At 41.1% G+C, this 14,534-nt stretch overlaps 1 protein-coding gene across 1 annotated transcript; it reads right to left on the bottom strand.

Annotated features, from left to right (window-relative positions):
* Positions 1-8,550: 8,550 nt before the first annotated feature.
* Positions 8,551-11,430, bottom strand: LOC116383867 (uncharacterized). The gene is made up of 5 exons (XM_031848036.1): positions 11,384-11,430; positions 10,475-11,107; positions 9,572-9,902; positions 9,280-9,455; positions 8,551-9,081 (listed from the first exon to the last, which is right to left on the bottom strand). The coding sequence occupies exons 2-5, from the start codon at positions 11,077-11,079 to the stop codon at positions 8,862-8,864; spliced, it is 1,332 nt and encodes a 443-aa protein (XP_031703896.1). The 5' UTR covers positions 11,080-11,107; positions 11,384-11,430; the 3' UTR covers positions 8,551-8,861.
* Between the last annotated feature and the right edge of the window lie 3,104 nt (positions 11,431-14,534).

Raw genomic sequence — 14,534 nt, 5'->3', positions numbered from 1 at the left:
TATAACCATCACCATGTATATGCAATAGGCTATGTAGCCAGACCCAGACATCAATTATACATCAAGCTAGTTGACATCTGTCACACGCAGATAAAATATTTAACTTGACAGACAATCCGTTGAACTGGAAGATCTGAAGACTGAACTCGTGAACTGTTTTTTGATTCGTGGAGAAAGTATTTTGAGTATTTTAAATACAAAATTACTCCACTCTAAAGTATTTTTTGTTAGAAATTACGTTCGATTTTTATCGGCCCTATCAAATACAAATGACAAAATACTCAAAAGTAATTGAAATACGTATTTCAAATACAAGTAATAGAAATACTGCCCATCTCTGCCTACATGACACCGACCTTCTCTCCTCGCCTGCAGACGTTGGCGATGGCTCGGCCCACGGACGAGAAGAACTTGCCGTAGCAGCTCTTATTTGTTGGTGGCGTCAAGTGTTTTTTGATGGAGGAGGCGATGGAGTTTTCAAGTGCCGCATCCCCACATCTCAAAGAGAGCAGCACCATTGTTGCATTGCCCATCTTCTTGCAGAGTTTGTTAAAGATGGTCTTGTCGAGGTCCTTGAAGGTTTTTGGTGCGACATCAAAGTCGATGCCCTCGACTTCGGCCCACGTCTTTTCCAACAGACGCTGAATGATATCGATGGCCTCGGGTTCCACGATGCTCCAGCTCACTTTGCATTTCCGGAATGCCCGTGAAACCAGCTTCCCCAAGATGATCTTAATGAAGAATTTCTTCCTTTCTTCCCGCGCGGTGTTGTCCTGCGCAGGTTGTGCATAGGTCCATTGAGGAACGCTCTCGGGCTGGTCGACGACCGGTGACGCTGTTGGTGCCGGTGACTTGTCCTCTAAAGCCTGTGTCATATTTTCAGCAACATCGTCGACCTGAGTCCTCTGCCACAACTTCATGAGTTGCACGAAGTTCCAGGCTTTGGCATATATATCTCTGTACATGAAAACATGTAGATGGTATACATTCTCGCTATAGGAAAACTCCCCGTCATCCGGCTCTGGCAAGACCGTGGGCGGCAAACGTCCTGTCGTGTGTGTGAAGAGGATGTTACTCAGCTCCGTCGTCGTTGTATAGCAGGAATCAATCATATCCTCGTATTCAACCGGTAATATGTCATCAGCCAATGTGAACCGTTTGTCGAGGTAGTTTTCTAATTCTCCAAACAGGTCACGTAAATCAGTTACGCTGATGTCTCTTTTGGACTGCTTAAATTTGGTCTCCAGCTGACCCAGTAAGCGACACAGACATGTTTTGGCGAAGTCCTTTGTACTAAGGCTCTTTAGTTTGCATCCTCTTGCGTCTGTTTCCTTGGCTTTCTCTTGCAGTTCTTTAATAACTTGCAGAAGAACATCATCGTCCAGGGCAGTGGAAAACAGCAAACTCTCAAAATCAGAGTCTGACATGTCACCAAAGAGAGGATCAGTGATGTCACTAAACTTTTTCCTCATTATTTCCTCGGGAAATGGAATACTTTCTGTCTCAGTCAGGCTGTCTGATGAGACCATAATGTGATGAGTGCCTGGGAACACTATCAACTCAGGGTCAAGATGTCTTCGGTGGAAACGCATAAAGCTTGGATAGTCGTCCGTTGATAGGATTGTAACTGTGGGTGAAACTGGACTCCTCTGTCGTCGTGTAAACACCTTTTTCATCTTGGCTGAGAATGTCTCCATCATTGTTGATTTATTGTTGATTTATCTTGAGCTATGAGAAGTTCCTGACTGACTTACACTGATGTCACACATGATAGCCACGAGCCTAGCTGAAATCTAAGGAGTCCCGCTGCTCAGCAACCGTTGCTGGGCAACGGCGGCATCCGGGACCCTAGTTGTCCTTCACAATAAGATATCACGCTTCAACAACTAAATTGTGCAATAAAAGCTCCTTAATTTCCATTTCAGTGTATAGCACCACCTGCTGGATGTTTTGTTAAACTCTTCTCATGTCTCATGGCTGAAGGAATAGTTCAACATTTTTGGGAAATACTCAAAATCCACTTCTTTCTGAGAACTAGGCAGAATGATACATTTCATAAATAATATGAACTAAAGCCAGCATGTGGTTAGGTAGCTTAGCATAAAGAATGGAAGTATGGGGAAACAACTAGCCTAGTAAGACTACAGCCATGTTTGTGGCTCTGTTACACTGTAATACTAACAGAAAGCTGTAGACTATTAGTCATGTTTCTAAAATGTAGTATTTAAAAATATGTGTTATTGTAAATGCTTGCGTTCCACTTCTAATTTGGAAAACAATATGAAAATTCTCCTAACACATGATTGTGCATTTTGCAGAGTGGAAGTGGCTTACTTTGAAGGAACTCATTTTACAAAGCAGGTAATTAAGTTTATTTTAATTATACAATAAAAAATCGATTGATTTAAAAAGTGAGCGGCTATGGCCGAAGAGCTACAGCAGGTCGTACATTAGTCGTAGTGGTTGGTGGTGAGCCACAATGTTGCAGTGGGTCGCTTCATTTACATGAACACACACACACACTGCAGTTTAGTTTGGCTTAATCCCACATTTACCATCCTGCTGCCATAAATACTCACTATAGCACCCAATGAGTATTAATCCTACACTGAAAATAAATGCACTATTTACTCCTTAGATTTACCTCTTCGATAGTAACTAATGGGCTGAATGCTACAGACAGGGTCGGCTAGTTATACAGTATTGAGAGGTGGAAAATGGTATTTTCATGGGATTTATTGACAGTAAGAAAAGTATAGAATAATGTCAGGCTTATCTTTTAACAAAAGTAAAACAAAAACATTCAACTTAAGATAAAACTATTACTGAAATAAACAACTTCTTCCTCTGGTCAGGTTCATGTCTATAACACACTGCTGCCACCATGTGGTAATGTATGACAGGAGCGCCTTTATCAGGAAGTGATGATACACACATAAACAACTCTCTTGGTGTCAGGAGCTCAAGTAGATCGCTTCCTTCTTGTCTTTAACTCTGTGAAACACACAAAACAGATGATGTTGAATATAAAATAATTTACAGACTCTTAACACCAATGTTATGGTAGGTCGTCTTTTACAGGTCAAAAGCAAAACGTACAAAGCAACATCAACTGAATTTTGTTTTAGAACGTACTACATATTTAAGGTTACTGAAAATGAGGTGCAACTTGTTGTGCAATCAAATTATAATAATGCATCATGTACTGCACTTTTTCTTTCCTTTTATCTACTTTTGTATATATTGGTTGTATAGCGTAGCACTTTTAATGTCTTAAACTGTCTTTTTATTGTGTATGTTTTATAAGCTGCAAAAGGAATGGAAATTCAGAAACACTGAATTTCATTGCGACACTGAAAAAGACTCGTATCTGGCTGATAAGATCCTTATTGCCCTATTGACTCAGCGTATCAGATCAAACCATTCCAGTCTTTGTTAGGAGAGGAAAAACATTAACACGGATGTCCTTGAGTGAGTAAACAAAGTGCTGTCTCTACTAGAAGAATATTTAGCCACTTACAGCCACCACTCTACCACCTTAAAAAAGTACTTGATGGAGGAAGATGATACGAGACTCTCCGTGGTGAGGGGAAGCAAAGGTTATGTGGCCTTTTGATCCTTATCAGCAGTTACAATAAATCAATGTTGTCTACTGTACACGAGCAGACGCAGCAACCCACACAGATGAACCCAAGTGGACAGAGAAGCTTGTTTCAGACAGTAACCACAAACTCCAGCAGCAAGAGACGATGCACATGTGTCAGTTGGTTGATTTCTGCATTACTGCTAACAGCACATGTGCAAGAAATGTGGTTCAATGCCACAGCGGTGCCCTACAGTGAGGGGATCTGATAACAGCATGAGGAATTTTCCTTTGCCCTAGTTACTTGAGGTTACCTAAATGAATATTGCACATGGGGAAAGTTAATGGCATACGTTACATTTTTAAGTTCGTCATTTTCTGTATTTCACACATCTTGATACCTATCTGGATAAAATATTAAATCTGTTTCCCCAGGTGTGACTCTGTTTTCTGTTTAATGCAAACAATGTTACTCTCTATTATTTTATATTTACATATGACAATAACCGGTTTATATTTCCTAGCAGATATATATCGTTTCCGGCTACCTGTATAGGATAAAAAAGTCGGAACTTGAGAATCTTTTATCATACAGCAAAGTCTACAGAAGAGTCTCTGAGGAATACCTTCAGAACAAAGCCCTAACTGTTTACTAAAGAAAAGGTCAGTTCTCCATCACTGATCTCACCCTCCACCATGGAGCCATCTGTGCAGGGACACATTCACATAATGTGTTTAGACAATTTAGACATGTTCCTTTATTTTATCCCTGAATCTATTCAGGCAGGCAGCTACGAGATTCAGTTCATGCCAGTGTGGTATGAAAATCAACTTTATTAACATTAACTGCCATACTTTATGATCATAAAGAGATGCCTGCCTGGAAGACACATTCATCAGGTACTATTATTGCTTTGGAAAATGTTTGGCAGTAATTAAATGGACCAACGATACAAAAACACCAGTGTGGTCCTTTAAAGGAGGAGGCAGCTATATTTTCCTTAATCAATTCATTTGCAAAATAACAGAATTATGTGTGTATTTAAGGTGCCAGATACCTACTTAGTTAAGCTTTACCTGTATGCTGGGGAGTGACCGCACACTCAGCACAAATCCAGTCACCTTCTGGGCCAGTGTTTAGTGACGGAGTCAAGCAGTCCATATGATACCTGGAACAAAATGTACAACTGTGATTAAGTATCTTTAACATATATTTCCAGCAGAGATTGTAGGAGTTTGACTGGTCAAAGTCAGTAAAGTACAACTAACTATTGTAGTCAATAAAATACTGCTGCTATGACTGAAATAAACACCGTATGTAGTGAAAATGAAAGGCCAAAATTCCCCTTGATAAGACTGTAATGCCGTACCTTTATCAAAATGTTTTAATTTATCAAGAAACAAGAAGTAATAAATAAATAAGAGGCCTTTTGTTTGAAACAAACAAAAGTGGAACAAGGGGCTCTCAGCTGTGGATGCGCGAACTGAGAGGACCCTTGCCGGCGACGGACAGACCCGAGCTGCCGTCGGAGTGACCACGGATCCACGGCACCTGTGCCCCGCTGTCCGGTCACTCCCTGTGAGCGCCCCTGATTTGCAACGAGAGGCTGCGAGAAGGGGGAGAAAGGCGAAGTTCAGGTCTCTCTCTATGTGAATCGCTCACCTGGCCTAATGGAAGAGCGTGGCCGATAGCTCACCCCTCCCTGATTTGCCTCAATGCCTCCGCTTAAAGAGAACCTCGGACCGGTAGCTGATTTGCACTAAATAGTAATAAATCGCCAACACGAGCCCAGTATCGATAGCTCGTTTGCTTTCTTTTCCGAATCGCCAAACAGCGATATACTAAACAGTATAATCGGTCGCTCGAATAGCCGTTGGTCTTTATAAATTCTTTTATTGAATTTATTTATTTTATATCAAATTTCAATTTATCCGTCCCTGCTCAGAGCTCAACAGATATAAAGCTCTTTCAAAATAAAGCGGGACTTCCCCGGGTTTCTCTTACCTATAGAAAACGAATGCTAGAATGTGAAGATGTGTGTGCGCATAAAGTATGCAATCAGTTGTGTACCGTGCTGGATCGCTGCAGACTTACCACAGGGGCTGGGCTGCCTCTCCCTTAAGAGAAGCCCTCTCCTCTCTGAGTTCCCAAAACAGTTGAAGAAAAGAGTCGGTCGGAAAAAGTTAAAATCGTTACTTATTTATTTTTGTCCTTTTTAAAGTATATTCTCTTGGTCCAAATACAGAGAAAAAGTGATTAACAGGAAAATAAAAATCAACAAAGTATTTTAAAACCCTCTTGTGCCCTCAGCTGAGCAGGCTGTGTTGAATTGTGCTCCTGGCTCTCTATAACAAAACAAGAACAGAATCAGCAAAATGCTCAAATGCAGTGAATTTGTGTAGTTAATCTCAACGTTTGAAACGTTACCGGACTTAAAGTGATATTTCAGGTTCACAACCTGTCTACCTGAGCTCACGTTGGTCCGTTTATGTACATGATATAAAGTATAAATCATCTGTAAAATCATCACAAACTCAGTAAGATATTATTCAACCTCTGAGGTTTGAAAGTGAAGTTATTAAAAGTTACTTTACAAGGCTTACTACAGTCGGATGCAGGCAGCCGTGCTGCCGGTAATAGCGCACCGGCACGCAATGCATCTTGGGATATGGTGGGCCGCGAAGGATACATCAGATGTGTCCTCCAAATCTGGGACCAGAAGGCTGCATTCGTCGGCTGCATTGAAGGACTCTTCAACAAAAATGCGAAATGGGACAGCACTAGTCGCAGCGCTGTGACGCAACCGGTCTACGAATGCAGCCTCCGAAGGATGCAGCCCCTGAATTGAGACACAGCTAGAGTCTCCCATTACCCCCAGATGGGACAGTCCCTTGCAGAGAAACAAGCTCAGGGCTCCCACTAATTCAGCGTTATTGTGAGTTGCATTTATTTATGCATTTTATATTTGTTTTCATGCCGATCATATCATTTTATTTCGTCGTGTTTTTCTGCCACACCTTGAAGGCCGGTCCGTGAAAATATTGTGTGACATGAAACCGGTCCGTGGTGCAAAAAAGGTTGGGGACCCCTGCTTTAGAGCATATGTTTCTCTGTAAATCCCCTTGCGGGATTAATAAAGTAACTATCTATTTATCTAATTCCCACATTTATCAAATAACTCAGGAGCATATTACTGGAATTGTTTTTCCGTGTGTGTATATATACAATGGAGCTGCCCTTCTTTTGATAGTCCTGTCACCTAAATCTGCTGTGGGACTTTGTTTGATGCCCCATTGTCATTATATTAGTCAGGTGAGGGCAGCAAAACAAAACCACGATTCGACATGTTGACTGAAAGTCAACAACCACACTAGTTTCTCTGGGGCTGTATTTAAAGTGAAATGCAAATATTAGTGTAGGAACATTTGCTAAGTAGCACGAACCACAAAGTACAGCAGAGGCCAATGGGAATGTCATTAGTAATGCAGGTGTTTGTCCTGAAACCAAAGTATTGGAAAAAGTATATTTATGACCTGATGATGCCTCTAAAGGACAACTCAGGGGATGACCATGGGATAAATGGTAGGAGCCATGAATGCCTCTTCAAAATACGGTGCCAAGCCACCTCGTAGATGTTGAAGTATTTCACAAGGTAAATGAATGCATTGGTGGCACTAGAGGAAAAGTCAGAGGCTCACCAACTTTATCAGAATTCATGTCAATGAAGTGCAGCACAAAGAGAAACCAAAAAATCTGCAGACGTGGACGAAGTCATATGGCCGTTTGAGGTATTTAAGCACAACTTCATTTTGTGCGAAACTAGTCGACCAACTGTCTCCACCTGTTGTGCAAGAAACATTTCAGGCTGCAAAAATATCTCGTTATGTGTGTTAGTAGCCTACGGGCCACAGTGCGATTCTTATTAGCTTTATTTCTGCCTGGCATATTCTGTCATTACAGAACTGAGAGAAATGTATTTTATTGATTTGTGTGAAAAGGATCAATTCAATAATTCAACTGGGCACTCACATATTTTTCTGTTAGATATGAAGCTGCAAGGAGCCAGGAGACAGTTAGCTTAGCATAAAGACTGGGAACAGAGGGATACAGCTAGCCTGGTTAGATATTTTTGGTTTAACAGTTATTGACCAGCTGACCTCACCTGGTAATATTGTTCCTCATGGAGTTTGACCTTTTGACCGTATGCACATTACATTCAGTTCAGCAGACAGATAAATACTAATCATTCAAATTGTTTTGGTATTTTTGACAGTTGTAATGGTAAAATATGTATTAGCATCATGGAAAGTTTTTAAAGAACATAGTGTGATGTCTCAGTATAATGGAAAAGTAAAAACAGGCCCTGCAAGACACAGTCGGCACCTAAAGACCTGTTTTCTTAACTGAAGACATACTGAAGACATTCACATACTGTTTCTCAGAAGGTTTAAAACAGGAACATAGAAACCACAACCACAGTGAAGCTCACTCAGACTGCTGAATGAGTATCTGTGGTGCACTCTTCCCTTGCAAGCAAATAAATGCTTAAAACAACTCTTCTCCCGATTAACATAGAAATCTTCCATCACACAGTACATTCATTTATTTTTATGGGAGGCAAGTTAACTTCTATACAGTCTATTTAGTTAAGTTTGCCTTGATGTTCTAATTTCTTTTTCAGCTACCTGTGCCGAGGACGCTGCTGCTGTTGGAGGGGCCTCTTGTCCGGCTGGAGCAAAAAATGCATCCCCTAAAACAAAGCTATTAAATACAAGAGGTAGACAATCGGACTTTGCGAGGCTGCCACATTATGTGGTAGATAAGGATGTCTAGTTTAGAGATTTAGTTTTTAGTGCTATTGTTTTGGTCAAGTATTTATACTGATACACTAATTGTCCTGTTTTATCAGTAGTTTAATTGGACGTGTTTTTCTATTTTGTTTTTAAAAAATGTCACTGAGGATTAATTTAAATTTAAGGTTTTCCCATAGAACAAACCCACCGGTTGGGAACAAGATGTTCTTCATGTACTGAGGTCCGCTGCACCATCCTGTGACACAACATTCACACAACCACACTTTCAATGAGCATCAATTAAGTACTGCTACTGATTTACCTTTACTACTATTAAACAGTCAATTCAGTGTAGCTCATAGCAGTAGCACCGGCAGTATGGTGGCCCTTCAGTGCAAAAAAGGACGACATTTTGGAAAACAATGGTAGTGACATGGCCACCACTGGCGAGGGTCACATTCAACCCGTTCAGCACGTCTGTCCATCAGCTCTGCCCCAGCCCAGCTCTCCTCAGCGCCTTGTCCACACTGGGAATCAGTTGTTCTTGGAAGTCCCACAGTCGCTTGTCCTCATTGAGCTGCTCCAGCGTCAACGACTGCCGCAGAGCCACGCGAACATGAATGATCCGACAAACGTCCATTGGAACCTTGAACCGTTGTCCAGAATTCTTGATCACTTCATGCACTGACGTCTGCTCCACCAACCTGTGGTGCACGGACACATAACGGTCTTTGAGGAAACTTTCCTTTCAACCAGGATAACCACATATGTATTGGGACTCTGGCATGTTGTCTGAGATGTCACCGTTCAACGTGATAGTACTGTATTTGAACATGTTTTACTATGACATAAAAACTTTGCCTAATACAGTGTTTTATAAAAGGAGCTACTTTTCAGCTTACCTCGGCTTAACTATCATCTTGTGTGGGTGGTATGACTCTCTGTCGGGGTCCTCCCTGTAGATGTGCTCAAGAATATTAACTCCCGGCACCCCGTTCCATCGAGACAGGTGAAACCTCCCACTTGGCTCAAAATGTTTCTTGGGGAAGATATGGTTCTCAATGAGGTACACTCCTGTCTACATGAATACAGCATGGAAGATGGAAAGACAATACAAATATTAAATCATCAAATATAATCTTATGGTTGGCTAATTAAGTGATATTTGTGAAATGCACACCAGAATTACCCTACATTTGGATGCTGTTGTTGGAGCATCTCCATCAGAGACATCAGGTTGTTGTGCTTGTATGGCATTATAATCTCATCGATGTCGTTCAGCAGGACGTAGCGTGAGCGGTCCATGGATCTGTAAATGCACTCATTAAGCGTGGTCAACTGACCGAAGTAGTGCACGTCCCCCCCGCTCTGTGAGAAGAGCCAGCCGCGAGATGGATTCAGGTGCTGGTCGATGGGCCAGGGCACCATCTCCACGAAGCCCTCCTGGCTGTAGCTCTGCAGCAGGCGGTCGAGGTCTGGGCCGCAGCTGGTGTTGTAGATCACCACCCTGTTCACACCCAGTAGCCTGGCGCAAGCAAAAATGGTAAATGATTGGTTTACCCAAGTTACAAAAAAAACAAAAAAACAAAAAAACAAAAAAAAACACCCTCAGAGCTATTACACAAGCATGGCTAAAAACAACAGCAGAATCTGTTTCTGCAAATGCCAGCCGTTTGTTGATTTTTTGATGTAGAGCGTATCAAATAATATCATTGGTTATAACGACTTGAGATTGAGATGGACATGTTTGGTTTTGTTTGGGTAGAGGAGGAAACTTGACGGATATATGAATAGCTCAAAACCCAGACAAGTAAAACTGAAACTATCTGGAGGGCTAGATACCACTTTAAGTTAGCTTATGTGACAGTAGCACACTGTATGTCAGACTCATGCAAGGTTTGGTTCACTTAGAACTAATTATGTGTTAGTTAGAACTTGACTTTTTGAAAATATGACGGCCCTACTCGGCAGGAACAGAAACACCTGTATGATGTGATGACACTGCAACAGTACCTTTGCAAAGCTAAAAATATCCTGTTTTATTTGAAAAGTTGATTCAGCTCATTTCTAACTATGTGGCGTTGTTGGTGCGCTTACCTGTACATCTCCAGGGTCTGTGCAAACTGAAGCACGTTGTTGTAGTCTCCAAACAGGTTTGAGATGCAGACTGTGAAGTTAAACAGCAACTTTTCCTCCTCCTTCCCTTTGGTTTTCTGGTTTCCTATAGGAAGCCAGGTCTGGTTAAAGACCCTCTCTCTGCCTGGCTGAGTCAGGAGACTGACATGTGTAGCGTTGCAGTTTTGAGGAATCTGACACATTACATCCGTAGTGACGTAGGGAAAACCAAAGTTGTCCGAGTGTTGTAAAATTGTTCCTGGATTTGCATTTGATAACTGGCCTGCACAGCAGAAAACACAGTAAAGGGGTTGGATGGAGTCTCTCTTAAATATTCCAATGATGCGTACATCGAAGCCATCCACTCTCTGGTCCATGTAGGCCGACACCAGTAAGTGCTTGGTGCGGTTCAGGGGGGTGATGGTCCGCTCAGAGATCCGCAACGGGCAAGCCATGTTCAGAGCCCCACGTGGCTGTGGGACGGCCCTGTACGTCCTGGGTGTTCTCACAGCGATACAGAGGATGAAGATGAGGGTAGCAATGATGAGAAAGTAGAACTTCCCTTTGATTTCTTTTGGCTTGTCCATCCAGCCCCAGACGACACAGATTCCCAACCTGAGGCAGATTAAGGAATAAGGGTCCAGAAGACACATTTGAGGAACATTACTGCAATGAGACCTCCTTAAGAGGTGAGAATGTGAGCAAGTTTAATTTGAAACAATGATTTAATCCTGCACATCAATGAATTCCTCTTTGTAAGAATACAAGAGTTAACAAAAGCTTTGTGATGAACTAAATATGTCATGGGGCATAATGGAGGACTGAAACGCAGACCAGAAGTAGAGTGAAGCGGGAATTTATTGAACACTTAAATCAGAACATAAAACTTACAGGAACACAGTGAATCAACAGACAAGAGGAAAAATCCAGCAGAGACGGGGCAGGCGGGCGGGCAGGACAAGCCAAACGGGCGGGTAGACATGACAATGATCTGGCAGTGAGTGACTGAGAGGCAGGGGTTTATATAGCGGCTGATAAAGGCAGGTGAGGGGAGTTGTGCTGATGAGGAGGGAGTGCTTGATCAGTGAACAGAGGCAGGTGAAGGGAGTTAGGCTGATGATGAGGAAGGCAGACAGGTGCACTGAATGAGTTGATAGGCGAGTGAGAAATAAAAAGACAGGAGAGAAGGGGCAGAGCTGTGACAAAATAGTCTTTGCTGTGTTTGTGATGTCTTCTCGATGCCGACGTTAATTTGGCGAAATGTTCTGAAGTGAAAAAATCCTTGATCTTCACTTAATCACTGATCGTTTATCTTACTGGTTCCCCTGTACAGTCTCAATGCAATCCACTACAACATCCATGAAAAGCATTATATTGAAAGGTGTCAACCTTCATTTACATAAACAAGAGGAGAGAAAATTAGAAGCACAAAGTACAAGGAAGTCCAATAGGAGTTATTACTGAGTTTTGTATAGGTGAACCTACTGTGACTGTTAAGACTTGACTTAGTAATAACAGAGTGAATTTGTGCATTCTGAGTCTTGAAATAACAAATAGGAGACATAAACCTAAACCCCTGTTCTAAGACTTGACTAACAACTGACACTTAGAGACTTAAGATCAATAAAATCTAATTAGACTTATGCAAACCTAATAACATTCTGCTACCAAATTCACAACCCACACTCTTTATTTTGTCCACAGTAAGCCTAAACTCTTATCTTGCAGATCCACCACACTGTGTTACTGAATAAATTTAATATTTCATTTATAAAGCGAAAGCTGCTCTTCCTTCCCGGCAACAGTCAAAAGACGTCTGAGGTACCAGGCTCTGTAATAACAGCATTAAGCTTGTGATCGTTTATTGCTATTACAACCGGGCATGTTATGAGTTTTAGAAACTTCAAACGTTAAACGATTGCAAATTTAAGTCAACGAGTGAAACAAAAGTGAAATTGCAAAATAATACTTTTTTTCTTCACTTTCCGGTCTTCTCATTACCTGTATCTACAGAACATGTAGTTATACACATTTGAATACAATCAATCAGTAATGCTATTTGGTAAATTATTTTATCTGGTCATTTAAAGGTGACTGCAAAATGCTACACACACAGTGGTGCCTCACCAGCCTGATGAACATGAAAATAGTGACGATTCACCATCTTGCTTTATCAAAATAACTACAACTGCAACAAAATTGTCCATATATCATCACATAGCTCTCCAAATAAGAGCCTCTTTAAACTGCAGCATCTTCTGGAGCCGACGCTGAAAAGCGCCCAAGAGTGAACATTCAACCTAAATGACCTCTATCCATCACATTTGGTGTTACTAAATATATTTCTTATTATTTACTAACCCCATAAAAAGATCAATATCAACAAAGTCCATCTCTCAGTACTTCTCTACTTGTCTGTTGCACTCAGCCCAAAGCCAATTCATTTCTAATGAAGATGTAAATCACATCATTCATTTAGGTTTTCATTTAAAAAAGGTTGTATAAAAAAGCTGGGCATTGTAGTTTTAGCAAACTTTATTCAAACATGATTATGTTATTTCTGAGGGACTATTTTCAGCAGCGGAATTTTGTCCCCAACATGTTTTTACAGTTCAAAAGGGAGGACCCAAATACAGGTTGAAGGGACAAAAGGTGAGCTTTAATAATAAAAAGCTGATTCCAAAAGATTCAAACAGGCAAGCAATAAAACGTAAGGAGCATGCTGAGGCAAATCCCTGTACAAGTGAAGAAACAAAAGCTAAACTGAGAACAAACTGGTGTGAAACGAGAAACCAAAATAGGCAGGAATACTTACAATGGACACAAGCAACCAAAGCAGAAGCCCCTGTTCCAGCAAACAGGTTTAGTGAAGATCGTGTTTACTTACTCGCTTCGACGTAAAGATTCCAGGCTTTCACACTTTTGGGTGAGGTTGCCGTTTAATTAGAGGTCACATATTATAATACAATATGATAGCACTTAGCTTCCTGGTCTCCCTCTGGTGTGTCTTGCGGTAAAAATCGTGCGATCTCCCCATCACGCATGCGGAATTTCCTGTCAGTTGCACCTGTGCCCCATATATCAATTTCCTTCATCTGCCTTCTCCTTGCCATCGACTCCAACATGGGCAGGGACCCACACAAATTTTACCGCTATCCGCATTTGATGGATTCTGAATAGTGCTTGTAGTATTTCATACAGTAAATCCTCTCTACATTATTGTACATAGCCAAACTTTTATTCTCACTATCCAAAGCATTGAAACAGGACATAGGGTGGAAATCTGAGAGCTGATTGATGGGAGAGGAACCTCTCTAACCTTTTCTTTGGTCAAATACTGGATAATTTGCCCCTATATGCATTAAAAAGTATAGGCCTATATTCTTGTTAGATGTAGTGGAATAGAAGTATAAAGTAGCAGAGCATGGAAATAAGTAATGTGCAAGTTTTTCATAAAGTGCAGTACTACAGGAAATGTACTTTGTTCCATTCACCCACTGGTTATTAATCATAATAATGAAATATATTATAAAATTTGTGTTTTTTGCCCTGCAAGACTTAGACAGAACAAAAGCCGAGTCATTTTGTCGTAAAGCAGACATTTAACATCACAATCAGTGGTGGTAGTTGTGATGGTCGTAATATTCTGATTATATCTGCAGCAGTAATCTATCTTGGAGTAAATATTTTTAAGTGTTAGTGTTTTCCACCAGCAGATGTCACCAAAGGGCAAACATTCACCAGGATTCTCTGCTGCGTCAGTCTGGCTGCCATGTATTTGTTGTGCTCATCATGACAGATGGCACTTACAAAGAGCCATCTTTGATATGAGAGATAAAAATATACACTATCGCATAAAAGTCACAGATTCTGATACATATGTATTGTGGGCTGCTACTGAAAATACTGTATACTGTAAATATATATGTATAGGGGGAATCACAGGACTCCTTTACAATTTTCTGCCAATTTTGAGCATGTGCCCAGTCCCCTTCTAGTACAGAGCACACAGCAGACTATAAACGGCTGCTTCATTATTTGC

This window comes from Anarrhichthys ocellatus, unplaced genomic scaffold, assembly GCF_004355925.1.
Source record: "Anarrhichthys ocellatus isolate YVR2014 unplaced genomic scaffold, GSC_Weel_1.0 scaffold7, whole genome shotgun sequence".
Taxonomy (NCBI): Eukaryota; Metazoa; Chordata; class Actinopteri; order Perciformes; family Anarhichadidae; genus Anarrhichthys; species Anarrhichthys ocellatus.
Note: the sequence above shows the minus strand (reverse complement) of the source record. Positions and strands in the feature narration are given on the sequence as shown.

Excerpts from the sequence above, each read along its gene's own strand:
- LOC116383867 (XM_031848036.1), bottom strand. The coding sequence starts at position 11,079 with ATGGACAAGCCAAAAGAAATCAAAGGGAAGTTCTACTTTCTCATCATT. Across the intron at positions 9,456-9,571 it reads TCCAACAACAGCATCCAAAT|ACAGGAGTGTACCTCATTGA; the intron begins GTAGGGTAATTC and ends GTATTCATGTAG. Across the intron at positions 9,082-9,279 it reads AAGATGATAGTTAAGCCGAG|GTTGGTGGAGCAGACGTCAG; the intron begins GTAAGCTGAAAA and ends CGTGCACCACAG.